The sequence below is a fragment of the Schistocerca serialis genome, chromosome 2 (genome assembly GCF_023864345.2).
Source record: "Schistocerca serialis cubense isolate TAMUIC-IGC-003099 chromosome 2, iqSchSeri2.2, whole genome shotgun sequence".
Taxonomy (NCBI): Eukaryota; Metazoa; Arthropoda; class Insecta; order Orthoptera; family Acrididae; genus Schistocerca; species Schistocerca serialis.
The window spans coordinates 947,947,616-947,973,358 of NC_064639.1; the positions used below are offsets into that span (position 1 = coordinate 947,947,616).

Consider the following 25,743-nt stretch of genomic DNA (forward strand, 5'->3'; position numbering starts at 1 on the left):
CTCAGGTTAGCAAATGGTTCACAAAAATGGAAAACATAAATGACTGGGAGTGAGAAATGAATGAACAGTGTAGCACCAGCCTCTCTCATCATTACGTAGCTTGTTTGTAAAACAGTATTGTATATAAGAACACCACTGTTTTAAACAGACTAGTCTTTTGCTGGGGATGGTGAGGCTCCAATCTTCAGCTGGCCACTCTGATTTAGGTTTTCAGTGGTTACTACAGGCAAATGGTTCCTACTATGCAGCCGTGACTGACTACCTGTCCCATCCTTGTCAACCTAGACCTGGAAGTATTTATACACTGGTCAGCCAGAACATTATGAGCACTTACCTAAAAACTGGTATGACCACCTTTGGCACAGATAAAAGCAGTGACGCACCATGGCATGGAAGCAATGAGGCCTTGGTAGATCGCTGGAGGGAACTGGCACCACTTCTGTACACACTAGCCACCTAACTCCCGTAACTTCTGGTGATGGGGGTGATGAGCTCTGACACCACGTTTAATCACATCCCAAGCATGTTTGATTGAGTTCAGATCAGGCAAGTTGGGGGGGGGGGGGGGGGGCAGCACATCGATTGGAGCTCGTCACTGCATTCCTCGAACCACTTCGTCAGGAAACATGATCATCATGAAGGGGTGTATCTGGTCTGCAAACCAGTGTACTATACTCCTTGGCCATCATGGTGCCTTGCACAAACTCCAATGTACCCGTGGATGTCCAAATGAATGTTCCCCAGAGCATAATGGAGCTGCCTCCTGCTAGTCTCCATCTTGTAGTACAGGTTTCAAGGAGCTGTCCCCCTGGAATACAAGTTAGTGCCCCCCACTGGCATGGTGCAGAAGGTATCGGGATTCATCTGACCAAGCAACACACTGCCACTGTGCCAACACCCAGTGCCAATGGACACATGACTATTTCAGTCGTAGTTGCCAATGTTGTGATTATTAACACTGGCACTCTGAAGGCATATTGTTAGGAGAGTTCGACGCACTGTGTCTTCAGACACGCTTATACTCTGCCCAGCATTGAAATCTGATGTTAGCTCTGCCACAGTTTGCTGCCTGTCCTGTTGCACCAGACTGCCCACCCTATGATGTCAGACATCTGTAATGAGGGTGTTCCCCATTCTACACACGGGACAGCACACTCACTGATACTACATGAACCATGTGTGTGTCTGACTACCAGTCATTCCTCACCAGGTGATGCTGTTTTCGCCTGGATGGGTTTACACCAATAGTAGATCAGTGGTCTTAATGTTCTGGCTGATCAGTGTATGTGAATTGTGTTATTTTTGTTGTTCTTAAATTTTAATACCAAGGTATGTCCAGTATCCTTGTAAAAGAGATCTGCAGATGAATACTACTACTGCTACTGCTGCTACTACTACTACTACTACTACCACCACTATTACTACCACCTGTACACTGTATCCCCTGAAAAGTATTTTGTGCTAGAGTATCAGCCGAAATCAGCAATTGTGCTTTATACAGTTTTAGCAGTAGTATCTTCGTTCAAATTCATAGTACATCAAAATAAACAAACATATATTTTTGAGAAGTTTTAGAAGTTATGAATGTTGTTTTTGGATGCTTAAAAACGTATATTTTCAAGAATCTTTGTAAGTTACCAGTGTTGCGCACAGTAAATCAGTGTTTCTGTTTTACAGTTACTGTGAATAACTAACATATCATGTCACATTCATTCTCTTTTAGCAGGTGTGTATATTGTCTGCATTAATCTTAAAGTATCACTATTGTCAAATCTGATAGTGACCATAACCTGAAAAGCATTTTAAAGAAATAATAATTTTTGTACCAAGTTTTAGTATTGTTGTAAGAGACATCTAACTATAAATCACTTTAGTTCTAAAAGGTTATTGATAGGTAAAACTTATAGCGTATCACACCTGTAAATCAAAAGAGAATCTGCAAGCATTATTTAAAGTTACTTGTTTACTGTTCCGTAAAGCATTGCACCATTCACAATGCAGCCCCACTGTCTATGCTGTTATTGGCCACAGGATGAGCTAGTTGTTGTTTGTAAGCAGCTAGAAACCACCCTGACTACTGACTGGAAGCTGCTACAAATAGGTTTGTTGGGAGGGTTACTGAGAGTCATGTACTAGAGATACCAAACATACCTCAAGTACTATCCTCTCCTATGGATACTGTCTCTTCTGTGGAAAATACAGAATAAATCACTAGTTGTCCACCTGACTGTGAATGGCATGTCAATGGTACATCTAGGCATCCATACTGGGAAAATGGAGATCAGAATGGACTCAGAATGTTACAACCACCCCCCTATCCAACAAGTTTGAGGTGTAATCTCCCACTGAAACAAAAAATGAGTCATGGGACTCACTTCACTTGTTGGGAAACATGCTGTGTGCCATATCAATGGGATACAAATGCAAAGGGAGGGAGGGAGGGGGGGATGGGGGTCTACCAATCATTGGCAGTCAAAAAATACAGGAAAAAATGTTACTTCTTAGGGAAATGGAAGCAAGAAATGGGAAGGAATACTATGTGCACCAATGTGTATGCCTGGGAAACTCATTTAAGGTGATGAAGAGGCTACACCATAACAGGGTGCAAGTGACTGCAGATTATGGTTGCATGTTGGGGCAAATGATGACTGTTGTACGGGCTCCAGGATTGTACTTGGAACATTGGCAGGAGGAGACTGAGGATATCAGCCTTCCTCATTAAGTTTCAACGAAGTTCACAGTCTGCAGCATTGTCACCCGAACAGCTTGTGGGCCTCTGGTTCCGAGTCATGTTGAATGTTTGAACCAGAGACTGCAAAGGTGACAAGTAAGACTGTGAATTCCTAGACTTGTGACATATGGGTGAAAGCTGCAAGGTTTCCCTAAATGCATCAGGTGTGCATCACACATCAGAGGCTGACTACACGTGGGATGCACACACAGGCTTTTTACATTGGGCAACTCTCCATGCAATTCAAATAATGATAGCTATAGGAGACCTTAAAGTAGCAATGTGAGATCCAAAGATATGCCTCCCACAAGAAAGACTACTAAAATCCTAGTGGTGAACTGCTGACACATTCACAACAAAGTGAAAGAAGCTTGCGTAATACTAGATACAGAAAATAGGTTAAAATCTGAAACTGATAGCTGTGAGATTTTTTGCACAATGTTTAAGTGTATATTGAAAGGACTAGCTTATAGGAAATGGAGCTGGTGTATTCGTCACTGTAGATGAGAAACTGAAATCTACCAAGATAGAAATTGAAGCTGCATGTGAGATTGTTTGGGCAAGTCTCAAAATCAGTGATGGGCATAAAATGGTAATTGGATCCTTCTATCATCCACCAGACTTACCTCCTAACATAAGCAAAAACTTTAGAGAAAACCCAAGTTCGCATGTACGTATGTTCCCCTATCATACTGTAATCATTGGTGGATACTTTAAGCATCTAACAATCAATTGGGGTAATTACAGTTTTGTATGCAGTGGGTGTGACAAGATACCCTGTGGAACTTTACAAAATGCCTTATTTTAAAACTTCCTAGAACAGATAGCTTGGAACCCTACTCATGACAGAAATGTACAGGATATAATGACAACATATATCACTGACCTCTCTGAGGACGTCCATATCCAACCTCATATCAGTAACCATGGGGCAGTTGCAGGAACATCGATTACCAATGTGCAAAAGGCAACTAAGATGAGTTGAGATGGAATAATCAAGTCAGGTCTCAGCCCAAGAGACTGTGGCCGTGTGTGTGTGTGTGTGTTTGTGTGTGTGTGTGTGTGTGTGTGTGTGTATGAGTTGAAAATATTTCTAGTGCTCCTTGAGAACATGCATGTCTGTGACTTAATCCCTTCATCCCTTCATTATGTGGTAAAACAAGCAGAAAGGTTTGTATGTTCAGTAAAAGATGCAGTAGTGTCATATCTCAAAGAGAAACTTGAAACTTTTAGCTCTGGACATGTGTATGCAGAGGAACTACGGCTCAAATGTAAACAAGTAGTTGCCCACGCACTGGATATACACTAAGGTGAGAAAAGTCATGGGATGCCACCTAATACAATGTTGAATCTCCTTTTGCCCAGCAGAGTGCAGCAACCCAACATGTCCCAGATCTCACAAGTTGTTGAAACTCCTCTGGAGAAATATTGAGCAATGCTTCCGCTACATCCATCCATTATTGCGAAAATGTCGCTGTGTAGGATTTTGTGCATGAAATGATCTCTCGATTATGTTCCATAAATGGCTGATGGAGATTCACATCAGGTGAATTGGGTTGCCAAATCATTTGCTCATACTGTCCAGAATGTTCTTCAAACCAATCACAAACAATTGTGGACTGGTGACATGGCACATTGTGATCGATGAAAAGTACGTCATTGTTTGGGAACAAGACATCCATGAATGGCTGCAAATGATCTACAAGTACCTGAACATAACCGTTTCCAGTCAGTGATAGGTTCAGTTGGACCCACATCATTACGGAGCCAACACCAGCTTGCACAGTGCCTTATTGACCACTTGGCTCCACAGCTTCATGGTGTGTGAGCCACAGTGAAACCTTACCATCAGCACTTAGCAAGAGAAATTGGTGTTTCCATCCATTAAGGGTCCGACGAAAATTGGTTTTTCCATCCGTTTAGGATCCAACTGAAATGGTCCCAAGCCAAAGAAGTAGCACTGCAAGCGATGCCATGCTGTTAGCAGAGGCACTTGCATCGGTCGTCTGCTGCCACAGCACATCTACACCAAATGTCACAGCACTGTTCTAACAGATGCATTTGTTGTACACTGCAAATTGATTTTTGCAGTTATTTCATGCAGTGTTGCTTGTCTGTTAGCACTGACAACTCTACTAAAACGGTGCTGTTCTCAGTCAGTAAGTGAAGGTTGTCAACACTGTGTTGCCCATGGTGAGGGGTAATGCCTGAAATTTGGTATTCTCGGCACATTCTTGACACTGTGGATGTCAGAATGTTTAATTTCTTAATGATTTCTGAAATGGAATGTCCCACGCATCTAGCTACAACTACCATTCCATTTTTTAAGTCTGTTAATTCCCGCTGTGCAACCATAATCACGTCAGAAACATTTTCAAACGAATCACCTGAGTACAAATGGCAGCTTTGCCAATGTGCTGCCCTTTTATGTCTGTGTACCTGATACTATGAGCACCTGTATGTGTCTATATCGCTATACCATTACTTCTGTCACCCCACTGTATATGTGTCCAGTAGAACAGTTTATGACAGGGGAGACGCTCTAGAGTATATAGTCACTGCAAAGAAACTTCTAAAGACACAGAGATTACTGCATAATAGGTGTAAGACAAAACTTAGGGCTATAGATAGAGAGATACTAAATGAAACACATTTCACTGTCAAGAGAGAAATGCACGAAGCCTACAATGCTACTGTAGCAGATTTTTTTCAAATTATCTTTCAAAAACCCAATGAAATTCTAGTAATTGTAACACTGTTAGTGGCACCAGAGTTACTGTCTAATCCCTGAAGGATGAGACAGGATCTGAAATTAAGGGTAGCAAAACAAAAGCAGAAATGCTTAACTCTGTTTTAAGATGTTCTTTTACATACAAACACCCAGAGAACTGCCCTCATTTAATGCTCTTAACACTGAAAAAGATGAGTGAAACTGATATCAGAGTCCATGGCATTGAGAAATATCTGAAACTGTTGAAACTGAACAGAGCTCCAGGGCCCAGTGGAATCCCTATCAGATTCCATACTGAATTTTTGGGCGATTTAGCCTCTCTTTCAACTATAATCTATCACTGATCCCTCCACTACCAGTCACAATAATGCAGAGGAAATTTTTCTACATCCTATACAGGAACAGTCACAGAGTTCAGCAGCATTCACTATCGATAAAATTCCCTCAAATAAAACACTGTGCCCAGTAGTTGGAAGGAAGCGCAGGTCGCACAAGCCTACAAGAAGGGTAGCAGAAGTGATCCACAAAACAACTGTCCAATATCCTTGACAATGATCTGTTGTAGAATCTAAAAACATATCCTTACCTCAAGAATGATGAAACACCTTGAACACAATGACCTCTTCCATGCCAATCAGCATGAAGTCCACGAAAATTAATCTTGTGAGACTCACTTTGCACTTTTCTCATAAGATACACTGAAAGCCTAGGATCGTGGCAGTCAGGTACATGCAGTACTTCTCAAGTTCCGAAAAGCATTTGACTCAGTACCGCTTGTACATTTACCATCAAAAGTCCAGTCATATGGGGTATCAAGTGAAATCTATGACTAGGTTCAAAAAAATGGTTCAAATGGCTCTGAGCACTATGGGACTTAACATCTGAGGTCATCAGTCCCCTTGAACTTACAACTACTTAAACCTAACCAACCTAAGGACATCACACACATCCATGCCTGAGGCAGGATTCGAACCTGTGACTGTAGCGATTGATAATTTTCTGGTAGGGAGGATGCAGCAAGTTATCTTAAACAGACGCAAAGTCCCCACGATTGGCAATCTTTTAAAGTAGCTCAAAATTTACCACAGACTTCAATGCAAGATGCTTATAACAGTTTCCACAGCAAAACTTTGTCTCGAAACCTGGCAGAAAATCCAAAGAGATACTGGTTGTATGCGAAGTATGTTAGTGGCAAGAAACAATCAATGCCCTCTGTGCGATAGCAATGGAGATACTATCGAAGACAGTGCTGCCAAAGCAGAGTTACTAAACACAGCCTTCCGAAATGCCTTCACAAAAGAAGGCGAAGTAAATATTCCAGAATTTGAATCAAGAACAGCTGCCATAATGAGTAACGTAGAAGTAAATATCCTCAGAGTAGTGAAGCAACTTAAATCACTTAATAAAAGCAAGTCTTCTGGTCCAGACTGTATACCAATTAGGTTCCTTTCAGAGTATGCTGATGCATTAGCTCCATACTTGACAATCATAACAACAGTTCGCTCGACGAGAGATCTGTACCCAAAGACTGGAAAGTTGCACAGGTCACACAAATACTCAAGAAATGTAGTACAAGTAATCCACTTAATTACAGGCCCATATCATTAACGTCGATATGCAGCAGGATTCTGGAACATATATTGTGTTTGAACATTATGAATTATGTCAAACAAAATGGTCTATTGAGACACAGCCCACATGGGTTTAGAAAACATCGTTTTTGTGAAACACAACTAGCTCTTTATTTGCATGAAGTGGTGAGTACTATTGAGAAGGGATTTCAGATCGATTCCCTATTTCTGGATTTCCAGAAGACTTTTGACACTGTACCACACAAGTGGCTTATAGTGAAATTGCATGCTTATGGAATATCGTCTCAGTTATGTGACTGAATTTGTGACTTCCTGACAGTGAGGTCACAGCTCATAGTAATTGACGTAAGGTCACCGAGTAAAACAGGAATGATTTCTGGTGTTCCCCAAGGTAGTGTTATAGGCCCTTTACTGTTCCTTATCTATATAAAAGATTTGGGAGACAATCTGAGCAGCCGCCTTACGTTGTTTGCAAATGAAGCAGTTGTTTATCGACTAGTAATGTCATCAGAAGATCAAAACCAACTGCAAAATGATTTAGAAAAGATATCTGAATGGTGTGAAAATTGGCAGTTGACCCTAAATAAACGAAAAATGAGAGGACATCTGCATGAGTGCTAAACAGATCCGTTAAACTTGTTTCATGATAAATCAGTCAAATCTAAAGGCCGTAAATTCAACTAAATACCTAGGAATTACAATTACGAACAACTTGAATTGGAAGGAACACACGGAAAATGTTGTGGGGAAGGACACTTAGAAAATGTAACAGATCTACTAAGGAGACTGCCAACAATATGCTTGTCTGCTATCTTTTAGAATACTGCTGCGTGGTGGGGGATCCTTACCAGATAGGGCTGACAGAGTACATCGATAAAGTTCAAAGAAGGGCAGCACGTTTTGCATTATCCCAAAATATGGGAGAGAGTGTCACTGAAATGATACAGGATTTGGGTTCAAAATGGTTCAAATAGCTCTGAGCACTATGGGACTTAATTGCTGAGGTCATCAGTCCCCTAGAACTTAGAACTACTTACACCTAACTAACCTAAGGACATCACACACATCCATGCCCGAGGCAGGATTCGAACCTGCGACCGTAGTGGTTGCGCAGTTCCAGGCTGTAGCACCTAGAACCACTTGGCCACTCTGGCCGGCCCAGGATTTGGACTGGACATCATTAAAAGAAAGGCTTTTCTTGTTGCGACAGAATCTTCCTACGAAATTCCAATCACCAACTTTCTCCTCCAAATATTTTGTTGAAACCAACCTACATAGGGAGAAACAATCACCATGATACAATAAGGGAAATCAGAGCTCGTACGGGAAGATATTGGTGTTCATTCTTTCCGTGTGCTATACGAGATTGGAATAATAGAGAATTGTGAAGGTGGTTCGATGAACCCTCTGCCAGGCATTTAAATGTGATTTGCAGAGTATCCATGTAGATGTAGATCATGGATGAAGAGTCAAAGATAGATGTAAAATTATTTTTGGATGTGTCCCAGGGACCTGTGTTGGGACCATTGCTGTTACTGTTCTATATTAATGACCTTGCAGACAATATTAATAGTAACTTCCGACTTTTTGCAATTGATGTAGTTATCTATAATGAAGCACTGTCTGAAAGAAGAATAAATATTCAGTCAGATCTAGATAAGATTTCACAGTATTCAGAAATGTGAAATTATGCACTTCACAAATGGTTCAAATGGCTCTGAGCACTATGGGTCATCAGTCCCCTAGAACTTAGAACCTAAGGACATCACACACATCCATGCCCGAGGCAGGATTCGAACCTGCGACCATAGCGGTCGCGCAGTTCCAGACTGAAGCGCATAGAACCGCTCGGCCATGCACTTCACAAAAAATGCCACAGTATCCTATGAATGCAGTACAGTGAGTCATAATTGAAATTGGTCAACTCATTCAAATATACAAATGTAACAGTGAAGTGGAATGGTCAAATAGGCTCAGTAGCTGGTAAAGCAGGGGGCGGACTTCAGTTTTTGGTAGAATACTAGGGAAATACAATCAGTCTACAAAGCAGATTGCTTACAAATCACCTGTGAGACACATCCTAGAAGATTGCTCAGCTATGTAGGATCTGTACTGAATAGGACTAATAGGGAATGCTGAACATAGACAGAGAAGGGCAGCACAGATGTTCACAGGTTCGTTTGACCTATGGGAGAATGTCACAGAGATGCTGAAGAAACAAAAATGGCAGTCTCGAAGATAAATGTATACTATCTCTCAAAAGTCTACCTACAAAGCTTCAAGAACCGGTTTTAAATGATAACTCTCGGTATAAAGCACAACCCTCAATGTATCACTTCCAAAGGGATTGTTAGGACAAGATTAGATTAATTACAGCATGTACAGGGACATTTAAACAGTCATTCTTCTCACACTCACTATATGAATGGAATGGAATGGGAAAAGTCCCTAATGACTGATACGGTGGTTTACAGAGTGTGGAGGTGGACATAGATGTAGGTTGCAAAAGGTTATGAAAGAAGGGCAAATCACTCAGACTTCTGGATGAGAGTGGCCTTCCTTTAGAGAGGATGAGGGTAGACAAAAATACAGGAGGAACAGGAGGAGGTGTCAGAGAGAGAGAGAGAGAGAGAGAGAGAGAGAGAGAGAGTAGGAGAAGAGAGCTAGCAATAGTAAGCACTGTGCCAGCTTCAGTCGAAAGAATGAGAAATAAAGATAGAGAAATAGATTGGGGGAAGAGAAATGAATAGTGAAACTAAGAACTAGGACAGCAGAACAAAACAGAGAAGGAGCCTTTCCTCCTGCTTCTTACCTTGCCCTCCCCCCCAACCCAAAGACACAACCCCTCACCCCAGCTACCTGCCAAATTGCAGTTCTTGCATTGTGTGTCCAGCCGGCACAATGTAGGTGCAGAATAGTGTGTGTGTGTGTGTGTGTGTGTGTGTGTGTGTGTGTCCTCTAGCTTGTTATAGGATTTCTTTCTGAAGTTTGGAAAGCTTTCATTCTCTTTTTGTGCAGCTGTCAATGACTCAATGCTCCTTTACTCCTATCATTACACAGAAAAGTGTTAAGCTGTGAAAAGTTGGACAACACTGCCTAATGCAAGCAGAGACCCACTTGACTAGTAAAGGCTCAGCATTTCACAAATGTTTAATATACCCTGGAGCCTCATAAAACAGATATCCCTCTACTTAATTACAGACATTCTTCAAAGCCAGATACATTTTCCCTACAATACTATCCACATCCACGACCGAAACTCCACTTCTGCCAGTATACACAATGCAAATTACAAATGTTTCTTTTAAATTGTGCAATTAATCATCTTGAACAAATAAAAATATGGACATAAAAAAGTTTTATAACTATTTGAAGGATAAAATATGTACCTGCTTACATGAGCACTGTTCGGAGTATAATTTTCATTACATCCAGTACCACTTTCACTATGGGCACAGGTGTTATATGCAAATGATTCAAAAACAGAGCTATGGGTAAGTGGCTCATTTGAACAGGTTTTAGTGCAGTAGTCCACAGCTTCAGAATGGTGAGAAATATGTAAAGGTAAACTATGATTGAGCCACTGAGATTTCACAACAACACATATTGGTTTTTCACTGTTGCAGGAAGTTGTATGGTGCTTCACTTTTAACCAATAATCACATTCAACCACTGATCTCTTCAGATTCTGCCTGGACTCTGTAAAAAGTTATGAAATAGGAATTTCAGGACATGCACCAAAATAGGTAAATTCATATGTAACTAACATTTATGGACTTACTTGCACATAGCTATTGTTCTTTGATAATAGCACAAAATAAACAAGTTTAAAATAATGTCCCAGAATTTTCAGTACATCTATATAAATAAAAATGAAAATGTTCGTTTGCTGAAATCATATATCACAAAAAGTTTTTCACCAATTGCTTTGAAATTTTGGCACAACATTGCATTATAATATGCACTTTTTATATACCTACAGGAGCACCATACATATACTCCATTAGCAAAAGTCTCATGTTCCTTTGTCCAAAATCTTAAATCTCCAAAAGTTCATCAATTCCTTTGAAATTCTGACAAAATGTTGCATTCAAATATGTTGTTGTTTTTATGTACCTGCTGAAACGTCATATGGTTGTGTGTGTGTGTGTGTGTGTGTGTGTGTGTGTGTGTGTGTGTGTGTGTGTGTGTGCACGCACACACGCTTGTGCATGTATGTGGGTTCCACGTCTTCTCCTAAACCACTGGACCAATTTCAACCAAACTTGGTACACAAATCCCTTATTGTCAGGCAACAACAATTATTATGGGGTAAGAACCATTTACCTATTATAGTTAAGGAGATATGATGTCATAAACAATGAGGCATGACACTTGCTTTCAACTGTGAAGTGCAGATAGCTCCAATGAAAACAGTAGCCATCTATGGAGCTAAGAAGAGGCATTGCCATAGAGGCACTTACAAAACCATGTTGTAGACATGCAAAGCAGCTGTACCAAATGAACACAAACTTCCCATGATACCATACTTATACATTTGTACATTACATATGTTTCTTTCTACCACTGTTCCATAATTTCAAAGATATTTTCACAAATATATGTAAATGAAATTTTTTCAATATTGCAGTACAAACTCAGTTTTTTGTTTTATATACCACATGGAACTTCTGTAGGTGTATAAAACTGTGTGTGTAGTCGAATGCAACATTGTGGCCAAATTTCAAAGGAACAGGTGAAGAACATTCAGAGATTTCAGGTTCTGAACACATGAGCAGTTAGACCTATATAAATAACAATCAAAAAGATAATTTGTTCAAAATTGTAAATCTCTGAAAGTTCTTTACTGATTGTTTTCAAATTTTGATACAATGTTGCATTCAAATATGAGTGTTTTTATATACCTATTTTTTAAAAATATATTTAATATGAACATAAATGTGAAAAGGGAAACATCATTACAAAAAACTTTGAAAAGTTCTTGACCAATTTGCTTCACATTTTTACACAATACTCTAGTGAATATTCAGACAGCCATTGGCTGTGTATTTTTTACTTCAAATTTTAACAATTTATGTAGTAAGTGTTGGACACGCACACACAGATATATATTGTTATCAAACAGTAAAGTTGTATTTATGGTTTCTTGGCTTTGATTACAATACTAGTGCAGAATGTGAATTTGCAATAACAGTAACCAAGATACAGATTAGCTGGCTGTTTTTCAAGACTTTCCTTGCTGGCTGGGGGAGTGGCTATGTACATAAAAAACAGTATTCCATTTGGGTCCATAGACATACCACGGCACTGCACTGAACAGATATTTGAATGTTGTGCAGGGGCAGTTGAATGAATTACAATGTCATCGGCGAACCTCAAAGTTTTTATTTCTTCTCCATGGATTTTGATACCTACTCTGAATTTTTCTTTTGTTTCCTTTACTGCTTGCTCAATATACAGATTGAATAAAATCGGGGATAGGCTACAACCCTGTCTCACTTCCTTCCCAACCACTGCTTCACTTTCATGCCTCTCGACTCTTATAACTGCCATCTGGTTTGTGTACAAATTGTAAATAGCCTTTCGCTCCCTGTATTTCACCCCTGCCACCTTCAGAATTTGAAAGAGAGTATTTCAGTCAACATTTAAGTTAAGCAGTATTAAATGGTTAACTGTCAAGGAAATAACAGTTCCCTACTACTGGGCTCCCACTAGTTACATCTGACATTATGGTAGGCGGCCAACCAGAGGAAACAGAGGAGTAGGCTTCATCAGCAGATACAGTTTAGCAACTAGTGTACCATAGCAGGAGGCAACAAAAAAGCTGAAGAGGCATTTATCCGACCAAATGGCAAAAAAGACTTTCATTCTGTATGTTCCAATATACCTTACACGCCACAAAGAGAAAAACTTGCTCTAAAAACATGCCTATTATATCCTTTGTACATGGGAAATAAATTACATTTAGTTCTCAATATTAATACTTAACTTTTTTTAAAGAAGGACTGAACACACATTTTTTAATGCTTCCTTGATATTAATGACATTATATATCAGTCAGTATCAATAGGCTATTTTCCTATGTTAAAAATTGGTTCCAATTGCTGTTTTATTCTGCTTGATTATAACATTTAAATAGCATTTATGGTTAATGTTCCTGCAAAACATCTGTTATTTTTATGACATTAAAGCTTAAAAATCAATAAATATCAAGATCTGATCACGTGATTGACAATGCTCTGTTATTGGCTGATGCTCTGGAGATATCACAGGCTAGGAGTAAGATGAAGCTATATATGTGTTATAAGAGCGTTAGGCAAAGTTACGAGTTTTTATGTACTTTTTCTGCAAACAATTTAACTACTTAGTGATGGAAAATGTGATTACAACTTTCAAGTAATATAGATGGGAACTTTGTGAACACTGATAGTGGAAGCCTTGTGAAAGTCGATGCGTTTATACTCCACCCATTTAGAGTGGCAATATGTGCAACAATGGACATTCTGCAACATTATTAAACTTGCTCAGAACTAAGGAATTGTGGAACTTTTGCAAATGGGTCCATATATTATAACTACATTGTCGACTATCAGTCAAGAGCTACAACCAAAGCACAATAAAATTATTCTTAGCAAAACTTAGTGCTGATTTCCTCTGTAGAACACACTCAGCAGAGAATCTATTTCTAATGGACATTTGGCAGCATATTGGATAACATATGCAACTGCAGAGAAAGTGGTCACATGTTCAAATACTGGGAAGGTCATATATTTTAAAAAGTTTTACACGAATATATGAAAATTGAGTTAGCAATAACTGTTTGTAGCAGTTGTTTTAATTGTGGCATGCATTATACATTGCTTCACATGAATCTTAGTCTGAGAAATGGACAACGCAGGAAAAACGCATTTACTTTGTGAACAAACAGTTCACTTCTTGGAAAGCTTTTCTAGTACTGAAGATATCACCATATGCACAAAGCACAATGAAGTGTAGGGTGATGAGATTATATAGAGAGGGATAAAGCGTGTACACCCTGCAAGTGACACAAAAGTAAGGGCTGTGATGCTTGTGAGAGTAAACCATTGTTGGTGTCTGAAGCAGACTTAATTCATCTTTATGTACGATGATGAAACTGCAAGAGTTTAAACAATAAGGATCCTAGTTGGACAGTAGAAAGATAAAAAAAATTGTTTTTCATAAAATTTTTTCATAAAATAAAAAGACTGTAGTCACATTAATTAGAAAATATCTTTTTGAACATAAAGTGTGTGAATGTGAACAGCGAATGCAAATTGAAGCGCATCTAAACAGCAAGGAAAACACAATAATATTCTGATTAGTGTGGTGAAGTTTTGTGATTGCGATTTGGTTATCAAATGAGAGACCTGTCAAGTCATTTTACAAATAAGTTAAAATGTTATTTCAGATTAGATTCAAACCAGTGATCTATGGACATGACCTTGTAAAATTCGATGGGGTACCACTCTAACAAGTGAGCTACTGAACAACTGAGGTGTAGTTAGGTAAAATGACAATTTTCACTACGAGTTTAATTTCATTGAATGACGCTTCCTTCTTTGTAATAGTGGGAAATCATCTCTTGAAGGTAAGTTAATGTTAACCTCGCAGTGCAACACATTTTTAATTAGATTAGTGAACTCTTTCGTCGAAATGATGGCAATTTGCTGGTACAGTACAACCACATTTTATGCACTTTCTCATTCTCTGGAACATTCAAAAACAACTTTTCAGGAGTTTTTTTATAGATGTATTTGTACCGTATATTGCTATACACCATTTGTAACCCATTTTCCAAAACGTAAATTCCTAAACAAGACATCACTGTGAATTAGCATTATGACAGTAGGAGCAGCGAGCTAGCCAGAGACGTCACAAGCATCACGATTCGAATGAAGCATTATAGAGTGCTTTCAAATTATTTGAATTTCATTTCTGTTTTTATAGAAGAATATTGAAATTCAAGAGGAAAAACAGCATGTCAGGAGCATAAAATGACATAATTAATCACTTGAGACTATTTCTAGAAAACAGTAAAATAATCTTATTTTCTTCCTGGTGAGAAAAATGTATACTTCCCACTCTTAATTTGCTTCCTTTGCTGCCTATCATTTGTGTATTTTTTACCTGGTCGCCACTTCAACTAACCATATTTATGACAGTTTAAATTAAATTGTGATCAACGGTCTTTTCCACAGCCTTCTAGCAATTTCATCCTCGTAAATAACAAATCTACTTATACTGCACTAAACACCATATCAATCTTGTACAGAATACAAAGTTATATGTTTGGGAATTCTATATTATAAAGGGTGATCAAAAGGTTTCCGTTCAAAGGCCACATTGACCCCTTACCTACCCACATTAGAGTCTTGCTGGGTTGCTTATATGCTGTAGCAACACCCACAAATAAGTTTTGTTTTTAACTTTCCTAATCTCTCTGAAACGACATGAAAATTAATGTATGTAAACAATGAAAAATCCAAGATGGAATAATGACAATATTATACAAAAGACAGATTGCTACTCATTTTATAGTGGAGATGTTGAGTTGTAGAAAGGCATATCAAAAAGACAGTCTGGCCTTGGCAGCCACAGACAGTGGTAATGTGTGTGTGTTATTGCCTAATTCAGAGGAAGGACTTTTGGCTGAAAGCTTACTAGTTTAGCAACCTTTTTGTAATGACTGACTGTGACTCAACATCCCCACTATATGGTGAGTGATAATCTATCCATTTCTTAATGTTGTCAGTATATCTACATGGGTTCATAACTGAAACATTGGAAAAGGAAGTGTTGCTGTCCTGGACACGTGCATGAAAAATGATGGAATATCTGAAGTAGTTTGTATAACTGTATCAAAAATGTTTGACAGGCACTGAAGGCAAAAAGCTTGATCCACATATTTGAAGTTGCCACGGTTTTTGTTCATCTAGAGAATGTTACATAGTTTGTAGAGGAAAAGAATCCACAAAACAATTTTTTTACTGACTTTATTTTCAAACTGTTTTCACAAAGTTTGTTTCCATTCTCAATGCTGCATGATTTGACAGTTTGACACCCTACAAGCACAAGGAAATCACCACTAAAAGTTCTCAGAAACTCCATGACGTTGTTAGCACACAACCACGAAGTGAAAGCCTTCCAGCACGCGATGCCACGTCATATACCAGCTATGCTGTAATTTATGCACAGCATTTTATGTGAACATTACCACCAACCATCTGTTCACTCAAATATATGGCCATCACCAAAGTGTAGCTAAGAGTGGAGTTAACCACCCAGTGAGAGAGAATGCTGCTGAACACAACATGCTTGGCTGCCATATGGATTCTCTTGTGCCATAACACCGGATCCCCTGAGTTTCTTAGAGGGGAGTTACGGCTGCAATACACCCTTCAACCCTGTAACCCTCCTGGCCTCAATCTCTGGTAGCCCCTGCCATGCACCCACCTTCAAGTTGCCTCATGAGCCCAACTTCACTCATCCTGCATTCTCACCCTTTTCTCCACAGTTTCCCCCACACCTCTGCTCTATCTCCTCTTCCCAGTCCACATCACTGTAAACCACGCAACTCTCCCTGCTTGCTGCCAGAACGAGCTCTCCAGGGCCATATTCCTATCCTATGCACCTGCTGCCTCTCCCTTCCAGCAGCCAGACACTGTTTTCCAACCCTCCCTCCTATCCCATGCCTCCTTTCTCCCCTCACCCACTCCATTTGTCACAACCCTCAGCATAGTTGAGCTGCAGTACTGGCACAATGTTGTTCTAGGTGACAATACAGCCACACAGGTGTGCGTGTGCGTTGTGTATGTGACTACAGTTCTGAGGGGGGATTCGTCTGAAAGCTAGCAACATTCTCAGTCTTTATTTTCCTGTTAGTGACTCAGCACTTCAACTACCTGAAGATTTGTTACCTTTATGCTTAAAATTCCTGCAACGACTATCCATTACCACAATAATGTCCGCCCCAGTAGCTGAGTGGTCAGCGTGACGGATTGCCGTCCTCTGGGCCCGGGTTCGATTCCCGGCTGGGTCGGAGATTTTCTCCGCTCAGGGACTGGGTGTTGTGTTGTGTTCATCATCATTTCATCCCCATCCGGCGTGCAGGTCGCCCAATGTGGCGCCGAATGTAATAAGACCTGCGAAATGGCGGCCGGACCTGCCCCGCGAGGGGCCTCCCGGCCAATGACGCCAAACGCTCATCATCATCACCACAATAATATAAAATATATCCAACTGAACTCAGCTGAAATCAGCATTCGTTATTAAAGATTTTCACCAATTCAGTTTTTTAATCTAGAGCACAGCGACTTTTTAATTTCCACTTCTTTTGCAAAAGCAGTATGTATACAACATTTCTCAATATATCTTCAACAACAATGCAAGCATACAATTTCAAAACAGGCATTGTAGGTGTTAAATATAAGCAGGACTTTTTCTAATGCAGTGAAATAATTCTTTCTTTTCAAACGTAGGACAAAACAAAACTTGAACTTACCCTGCTGATGTTCAGATAGTATTTCTATCAGCATATTAACTTGTGTATTGTTGTTGCAGTTGTGATACTCCAAGCCAAATTCTCTGAGCTGTTAACAAAACAAATAAATAAACATATAACCAGAAAATATAGATGTCAAATTAAATCTTAAGTGCCACTTAAACTAACAATATATATATATATATATATATATATATAATGGAAGGAAACATTCCACGTGGGAAAAATTATATATAAAAACAAGCTTGGCTTGTGTCTGTATGTGTGGATGGATATGTGCGTGTGTGCGAGTGTATACCTGTCCTTTTTTCCCCCTGAGGTAAGTCTTTCCGCTCCCGGGATTGGAATGACTCCTTACCCTCTCCCTTAAAACCCACTTCCTTTCGTCTTCCCCTCTCCTTCCCTCTTTCCTGATGAGGCAACAGTTTGTTGCGAAAGCTTGAATTTTGTGTGTATGTTTGTTTGTGTGTCTATCGACCTGCCAGCGCTTTCGTTCGGTAAGTCACCTCAACTTTGTTTTTATATATATATATATATATATAAAAACAAAGATGATGTTGGTAAGTCACCTCAACTTTGTTTTATATATATATATATATATATATATATATATATATATATATATATATATATAAACAAAGATGATGTGACTTACCAAACGAAAGTGCTGGCACGTCGATAGACACACAAACATACACACAAAATTCAAGCTTTTGCAACAAGCTGTTGCCTCATCAGGAAAGAGGAAAGGAGAGGGAAGGTGAAGGATTAGGTGGGTGAGGGCAATGGATTGTTCAGTTTGGAACTGGTATAGGGACTGATGGAAGGAAGGGTTGCAGCCAGAGATGGGAACTTTAAGTGTGAGGCCTTTGGGGGTAATGCCAAATGTCAGACAAGCCTGAGAAAATAAAATATGCGAGCGTAATCTGGCTAGGGTGAAGGCATGTTTGCGGAGGGAATGTAAATAAAACTTAATGGGGTCGTTGTGGGGGTGTTGTGAGGGTGACATGGTATTAGAAGGTGGAAAGTGTAACATGAGGTTGAAATGGAAATGAAAATAACTGGAGAAAGTAACTGGAGATCTGCTGTGAAAAAAGGCAAAAAAGTGTTGGATAAAGTTGGGCTATGTTGATCCTGTGGTGAACTTGGGTTGGTAGACAACGATGTGCACAAAGGTTAGATGGTTGTGTTGCCGCCAAAACACGTTAAAGGATGGAGAGATTCGGGAAAATTTCGAAAAAACGGCGTGTAAATGTATTAAAAAGAGTGGTTTTGTGGTGGCAGATTATGAAAATGAGGCTAACAATTGTCTGGCGAAGAAATAATGACGTTAAAACCTGTGGGAAGCGGCTAAAAAATATCAGTGATGTAGGAAAAATGGAAATGGAAATAAAGCGAAAGTTATCAGAACTAGATGAAATGGTTGTTTAATAGGTGAATGGAACTGTTTGTGGACTAGAAACGGTGGATTTTATAGCAGCGGTAGTGTTGAAAGCGGAAAAAAAATTTTTCAAGCTTTCGCAACAAACTGTTGCCTCATCAGGCAACAGTTTGTTGCGAAAGCTTGAATTTTGTGTGTATGTTTGTGTTTTTTGTGTGTCTATCGACGTGCCAGCGCTTTTGTTTGGTAAGTCACATCATCTTTGTTTTTAGGTATATTTTTTCCATGTGGAATGTGTGTACACACACACACACACACACACACACACACACACACACACACACACACACACACACACACACACATCACACTTAGCACTTTTTAATGTAACATTACTGAAAGGACACTGACCCAAATGGTCAAGAAATAAAAATTAGTAAAATTTATTCAGTTATATTTCTTCCATTGTTTATCAGAAGAGGCAATCACACTTGCCAACTTCAATAACAGACAAAGCTTGTTTACAAGATGTATAACAAATGGGATGAAAAACAAAAAGCACTTTCTCAAACTGATATTTTGGATTTGAATTAAAAAGATTTTTTTCTCCTTCCAACAATTTAGTGATTTTTACTATCTATCAAACACAGTGCATTTTCATACCATCTGCTACATCAACGACAATAAATGTTCTGACAAGATATAGCTCATATCAACCTACAGCTATTAGTCTGAGAACAAATTTTAAATTGCACAGAAAGCTTAATGACACTTCTTCTACAATGTGAAGATCTAGAGGCACTGACTGTTAGAAGAGGAGACAAGGAAAGGGCTGAAGAACTTTAATTGCCTTAGCAGAAAAGTTTTATATGAACTAGTACACTGATGAATCAGAAGGTTATGGCCATCACCTACCACGAGACTGAATGCCACCTGGTAGCATTGCACACACAACACAATAAGAAAAGTACATAAGCAGAACAGAGACGAATGGGAAATAATTCTAACAACAATACAGGCTGCAAATGGAGAAATCCATTGACATAAGAGACTCTGACAAAGATTGTTACAGCTTGGCGCCTGGGAACAAGCATTTCAGAAATGACAAAGCTGGTTGTCTGTTCACATGGTACTCTCATGAGCATCTGTGGAAAGTGGCTGAAGGACAGTGAAATCACGAGTAGCGACAATGTATTGAACATCCAAGTCTCATCATCACAGAACATGGATGTTGGAGGATTGCCTGTTCTGTAAAGAAGGATAGATGGTGATCTGTGGAATATCTCACGACAGAGTACAATTCTGATGGAAGTACAAGTGTTCTGAAGCATGACGTCCAGCACACATTGTTGGACATGGTGCTCCACAGCAGATGACCCATATATGTACCCTTCTTGACCCAACAATACCAACAATTACATTTGCAGTGGGCACAGCATCCCGGAGATTGGTCTGTAGATCAATAGAAACATGTAATCTGGTCAAATGAATCACATTTTTTTTCTTAGACCAGGCCGATGGTTGTATCCAAATACACTGCCATCTAGGAAAATGCCTGGTACAAATGTGTGTGGCCACACCAACACAGTCCTGTGGGGCCACTATTATGCTACGGGGAACATTTAATCCCATGAGAGCTGTGGTAGTAACAGAAGACAACATGCAAATGTAGACTATGGGAGCATTATTATGGAGCACCACAGCCCTTCACACTTTATGTCTTCCCCAATGGCGAGGACATCTTCCAGCAAGATAACTGTCCACATTGCAAGGCCAGAATCTTTCTACAGTGGTTTTAGCATGACCAAAACTCATGTTGATGTTTTGGTCACCACGACCAGCTTGTAATTTATAGGAATTGTGCGGCTGTGTGTGCATACAAGGTGCCACATACATCCAGAAACCTACCACAGTACTTGTCAAATCCATGTCGTGCAGAATCATATTCCAAAGGTGGACCAACACACTGTTATGCAAAAGGCGATTATGTTTCGGCTCATCAGAGTATGTACAGAAAGGAATGAAATACACTGCATAATTTTGATCATGTCTGTCTCATGAATCCAATAAAAATTTTAAATATTCACAGGGATGTAAAAATGTGTAAGTAGTATAATGGGGTGTACATCACCAAATCAGTCTGTTAAGGATCTAGTAATTTTTGTGAGAGGCATAAATTCAGGCATTATTCATGAAAATCTTATAAAATTTAAATAGGCCTTTTACTAATCTTCATTAAAAAACAGAGTCCAAAACTAACATTTGCACATACTTAAAACACTGTCTGGCTGATAAAGGTCAGGCCTTGGTATAATTAAAGGAAGAGCAAACTCAATTTAGTTTGAAACTTCCTGGCAGATTAAAACAGAGTGCCCGACTGAGACTCGAGCTCGGGACCTTTGCCTTTCGCGGGCAAGTGCTCTACCATCTGAGCTACCGAAGCACAATTCACGCCCGGTCCTCACAGCTTTACTTCTGCCAGTATCTCGTCTCCTACCTTCCAAACTTTACAGAAGCTCTGCCAGGAAGTTTCATATCAGCGCACACTCCGCTGCAGAGTGAAAATCTCATTCTGGAAACATCCCCCAGGCTGTGGCTAAGCCATGTCTCCGCATATCCTTTCTTTCAGGAGTGCTAGTTCTGCAGGGTTCGCAGGAGAGCTTCTGTAAAGTTTGGAAGGTAGGAGACGAGATACTGGCAGAAGTAAAACTATGAGGACCGGGCATGAGTCATGCTTCGGTAGCTCAGATGGTAGAGCACTTGCCCACGAAAGGCAAAGGTCCCGAGTTCGAGTCTCGGTCGGGCACACAGTTTTAATCTGCCAGGAAGTTTCATATCAGCGCACACTCCGCTGCAGAGTGAAAACCTCATTCTCAATTTAGTTTAGTATCATTTCTGTTTGATACTATTCCTGAAATATGATAAATATATGACAATCAAGATCGCTTGGAAAAACTATTTGTGACATTAAAAGTAACCATAAAACAAAATCAGTGTTCTGATATGTGCTGGCGTAAGCTGGTGCCAGCACACCATGCGGCATAGAGGTTACGAGAAATCGATTGAGGCCAACGACAGACTCGTGGAAACGCACTACCAACGACCCCTCGGCCGCCAGTATTTAGGACCACTGCCGCGAGCCAGTTAGTTAGTTAGTTAGTTGAGGATATTGGCCGCCAATGTACATCCTCTCCTTGCTTCCCAAGGTACAGCTCTACAGAGACAATGAGATGAAGTAAAAGCAGCTAACAAGTATTTGATTCTCTTGTATTTCAGATTGCAGAGGTGATTGTATTCAAGTATTTGCTAAATTTTTGTTGTGTTCTTGCACGCATTCCAAGAGGAGAGTTGCAGAACTAATCTATTTTCTCTTTTCAGTGGTTTTACTTGCTTTTTTTCCTATAACGTAATTGTGCAAACCATGGCTACTTCACCCCGTCCACCCCTGCCCCCATGCTGATGATGGCACAACTACTCCTGGCTGCACAAGCAGTGCCAGCCGCACAAAACCAATAGCCAACCGACCAGCCGATCGACAAACCCAACAAGTGCCGCTGACCAACATTCCACTGTTCCGGCAATTTAACAACACAGAAGAGGAATAGCACGATTACCTGACACAAATCCAAGCTCATTGTGCAGTTCATCGAGATCAAGGTACTGTAATGCTACAATACTTTCTTTTGATTGCTGGGTCCCCAGTGTTCAGGTTAATACAAAAACTATTCCTAACTACATCTCCCAAAAAACTCACTTAAGAGAAAGTAATCACTGCATTGACCAACTACTATGACCAGCAACTTCAAGTTGCTGCAGCCAGATATCAGTTCTGTGCTTGCAGAAAAAGCCAAAACAGACGTACTGTCAGTGGTGTACAGAATCAACGGGCATGACTAGGAAGCATAAATTTCTAAGTGTAGTTGTGGCAACTTTTACAGTGATTTAATGAATAGGGATGCTATAACAATCAATGTACCTGACAGTAGAATACAGGAACAGATCCTAAAGTACTCTGATCCTTCACTTCCTAAAGTGTTGCAAATCTTAGAGCAATATGACTCGTGTGCCATGGCGGCTGATAATTTGACCAGGCTCCAATTTGTTGGGTCAAGTCGCCCCTTGCTCGCGACCACACTGAGCAGCCACAACAGCAAGTGCATACACAGCCGCGCGGACAGTCACATAAACATGTAAACAGACCTGTGAACTTAGTGAAGTCTTGTCCTAGACGTTTTGCTCGCCATAAAAGACAAGACTGCCCATCACGTAACGCAACATGTTACTCATGTGGGAAAAAAGGCCATGTCCCAGCAGTTTGGTTGCAATTTGTTTCCAATGGCACAAAAATTCCAATTTTGCCCCTAAAAAAAAAAAAGAGGGGAGGAGGGGGGGCTCATGCAAAGGCAGTGAACATTGTGTTTTCTAAACCTACAACAACTTCTGACAAAAGTAAGATTAAGGTTGTGCTGCATTCTTGCCCTAGTGCTGTGCAACAATATTCTAACAAACTATTTTTCGCATTACGCATTGCTGGCCGTCATGTGAACTTTCATTAGACACAGGTGCATCAGTCACTTCGGTTAATGATGCCATGTATTAACAGTTAGGTTCACCATGCCTTTCTAAATCAAGCTAGTACCTCACTGCTTACAACAGACAGGAAATTCCAGTGCTTGGACAGTGTAGTTTGCCTGCCACTTACAAATCTCACTCTAGGACAGTGAATTTTACTGTGTTGAAATCAAGAGACAGTGAGAACATATTTGTTTTAGATGCCTTTGATTTGTTTGGTCTTAGCATCCAAGACAATAATCTTTCCATATCCACCTGTGATCCAAAAGACAGTGTTGCTAGGTTGCTCAAAGAATTTTCTGAACTATTTTCAGAAGAAATGGGAAAAGCTAATAACTTTGTAGTGCATGTTACATTGAAAGATAATGCACAGACAAATTTTTCCAGGCCCATTCCATGTCAATTGCTTTAAGACACAAAGTAGTCAGTGAATTGAAAGATTTGCAAGATAATGGTGTAACTGCTCCACTCAAGCTAGTCAATGGGCAAGCCCTCTCCCTCTCATTTTGCTGCCTAAGCCTTCTTGTTGCATTCACATTTGTGCTGACCTCAAGTCTACAATCAACCCACAGACAGTAGTTGACACTCATCTGTTAACTCACCCTGAGGATGGAAAGGCTCGGTGTAGGACATTACTTTTCTACGATTGATATGTGTGATGCCTATTTACAAATTCCATTGGATGAAGAATCACAGAAAGTGTCTGTTGTAAATACACACTTAGGACTGTTCCAATATTTGCATTCGCCCTTCGACATTGCTTCCACACCCGCCATTTTTCAACGTTACTTGGAACAGCTGACTGCAAAAGTGCCATTTTATTCAAACTTCCTTGACGATATTGTTGTCTCCGATCATACACCTGAGGAACACATTGCCAATTTATATACTCTTTTTCGAGTGTTGTCAGAAGCAGGACTCAAGTGTCATCTCAAAAAGTGTAATTTTTTTCAAACTGAACTACACTACTTAGGTGATAAAGATTCAGGATGTGCACCTCCTCCAATCTCATTTGCTTGCAATTCGTGACCTGCCTGTTCCTCACAATGTGTCTGAACTGCAGTCAGTACTAGGCAAAAAGACGCACTACATTCGATTCATACCAAATGCCACTCAGATCGCAGCTCCATTGTATCGTTTGCGTTGCAAAAATGTACCTTGTGTGTGGACTCAAGTGTCAAGAAGCATTTCAGAAACTCAAACATGCCTTGCTCAGTGACAGATCACAAGCCTTTGCAGTCCTTGTTTCATCCATCAAAGCTAGTTCCTATGTGCACTGGTCAAAAATTGCAACACTGGCCTTTGTTTCTTTCGCAGTATCAGTATAAAATTGTGTACAGACCTACGGCAAAGTATGGCAGTGCAGACACCATATTTGCCTTCTGATTGGCACAGACTCTGATTTCGATGCACCTGCCGCAACTTGTTGCCAAATCAATGCGTAGGACTCTGAACTGCTGAAATCTTTTCCCTTGAACTAGAGAAAAATTGCACAGGCCATGGAAACAGACCTAGACCTCATGATTTTGTTGCATTACATTTGCATGTCTTGGCCTTGTTCACTGAAAAGTATCCAGAACTCAGTTGTGTGCTCATATTTTGCATGTCAACATAGTCTTTCAGTTCAACAGGGTGTGATTCTAGTTCAAAATAGCAGTGGACAATCCTGTGTGCTTATTCCCAAAGTGTTGCCAAAGGGTGTGTTGCGATTGCTCCATCAAGGTCATTGGGGAATTTTTTGGAATAAATAATTAGCGTGCCAGCACTCTACTTGGCAGGGCACAGACGCCCGCATACAACCGATGATGTCACAGTGTCACGCATGTATGGAGAACCAGTCCGCTCTGCCACAACATTCTGAGCTTGGCCTAAGACTCAGTCGCTACCACAACGAGTGCACATAGACTTTGCAGGACCATTTTCGAACACTCATTGGCTCATAGTGGTAGACTCTTTTAGCAAGTTTCCATTTGCAGTGTCTATGGCTTCTACCACATCACGTAGCACCATTCAAACATTGTCCTTCATATTTTGCATAGAAGGTTTGCAGAAGTACTTGTGTCAGACAACAGACCACAGTTCACTTCACATGTTTTTGAACAATTTTGTGAACACAATGGCACTTGTCACCTAACAAATGCTCCGTTTCACCCTTAGTCCAACAGATAAGCAAAAGCGAAACAGGCGTTGCAACTCTATCTCGCTTCCTATTGT

At 40.0% G+C, this 25,743-nt stretch overlaps 1 protein-coding gene across 2 annotated transcripts in view; it reads right to left on the reverse strand.

The window, feature by feature from the left end:
* LOC126458324 (thioredoxin domain-containing protein 11) overlaps positions 1–25,743 on the reverse strand; it is a 143,897-nt gene that overhangs the window by 13,854 nt on the left and 104,300 nt on the right. For both annotated transcript variants that reach the window (XM_050095279.1, XM_050095280.1), the window contains exons 6-7: positions 17,577–17,664; positions 10,444–10,753 (exon numbers count right to left, since the gene is read on the reverse strand). In XM_050095279.1, coding sequence (XP_049951236.1) covers positions 10,444–10,753; positions 17,577–17,664 — 398 coding nt within the window. The remainder of the gene's footprint in view (positions 1–10,443; positions 10,754–17,576; positions 17,665–25,743) is intronic.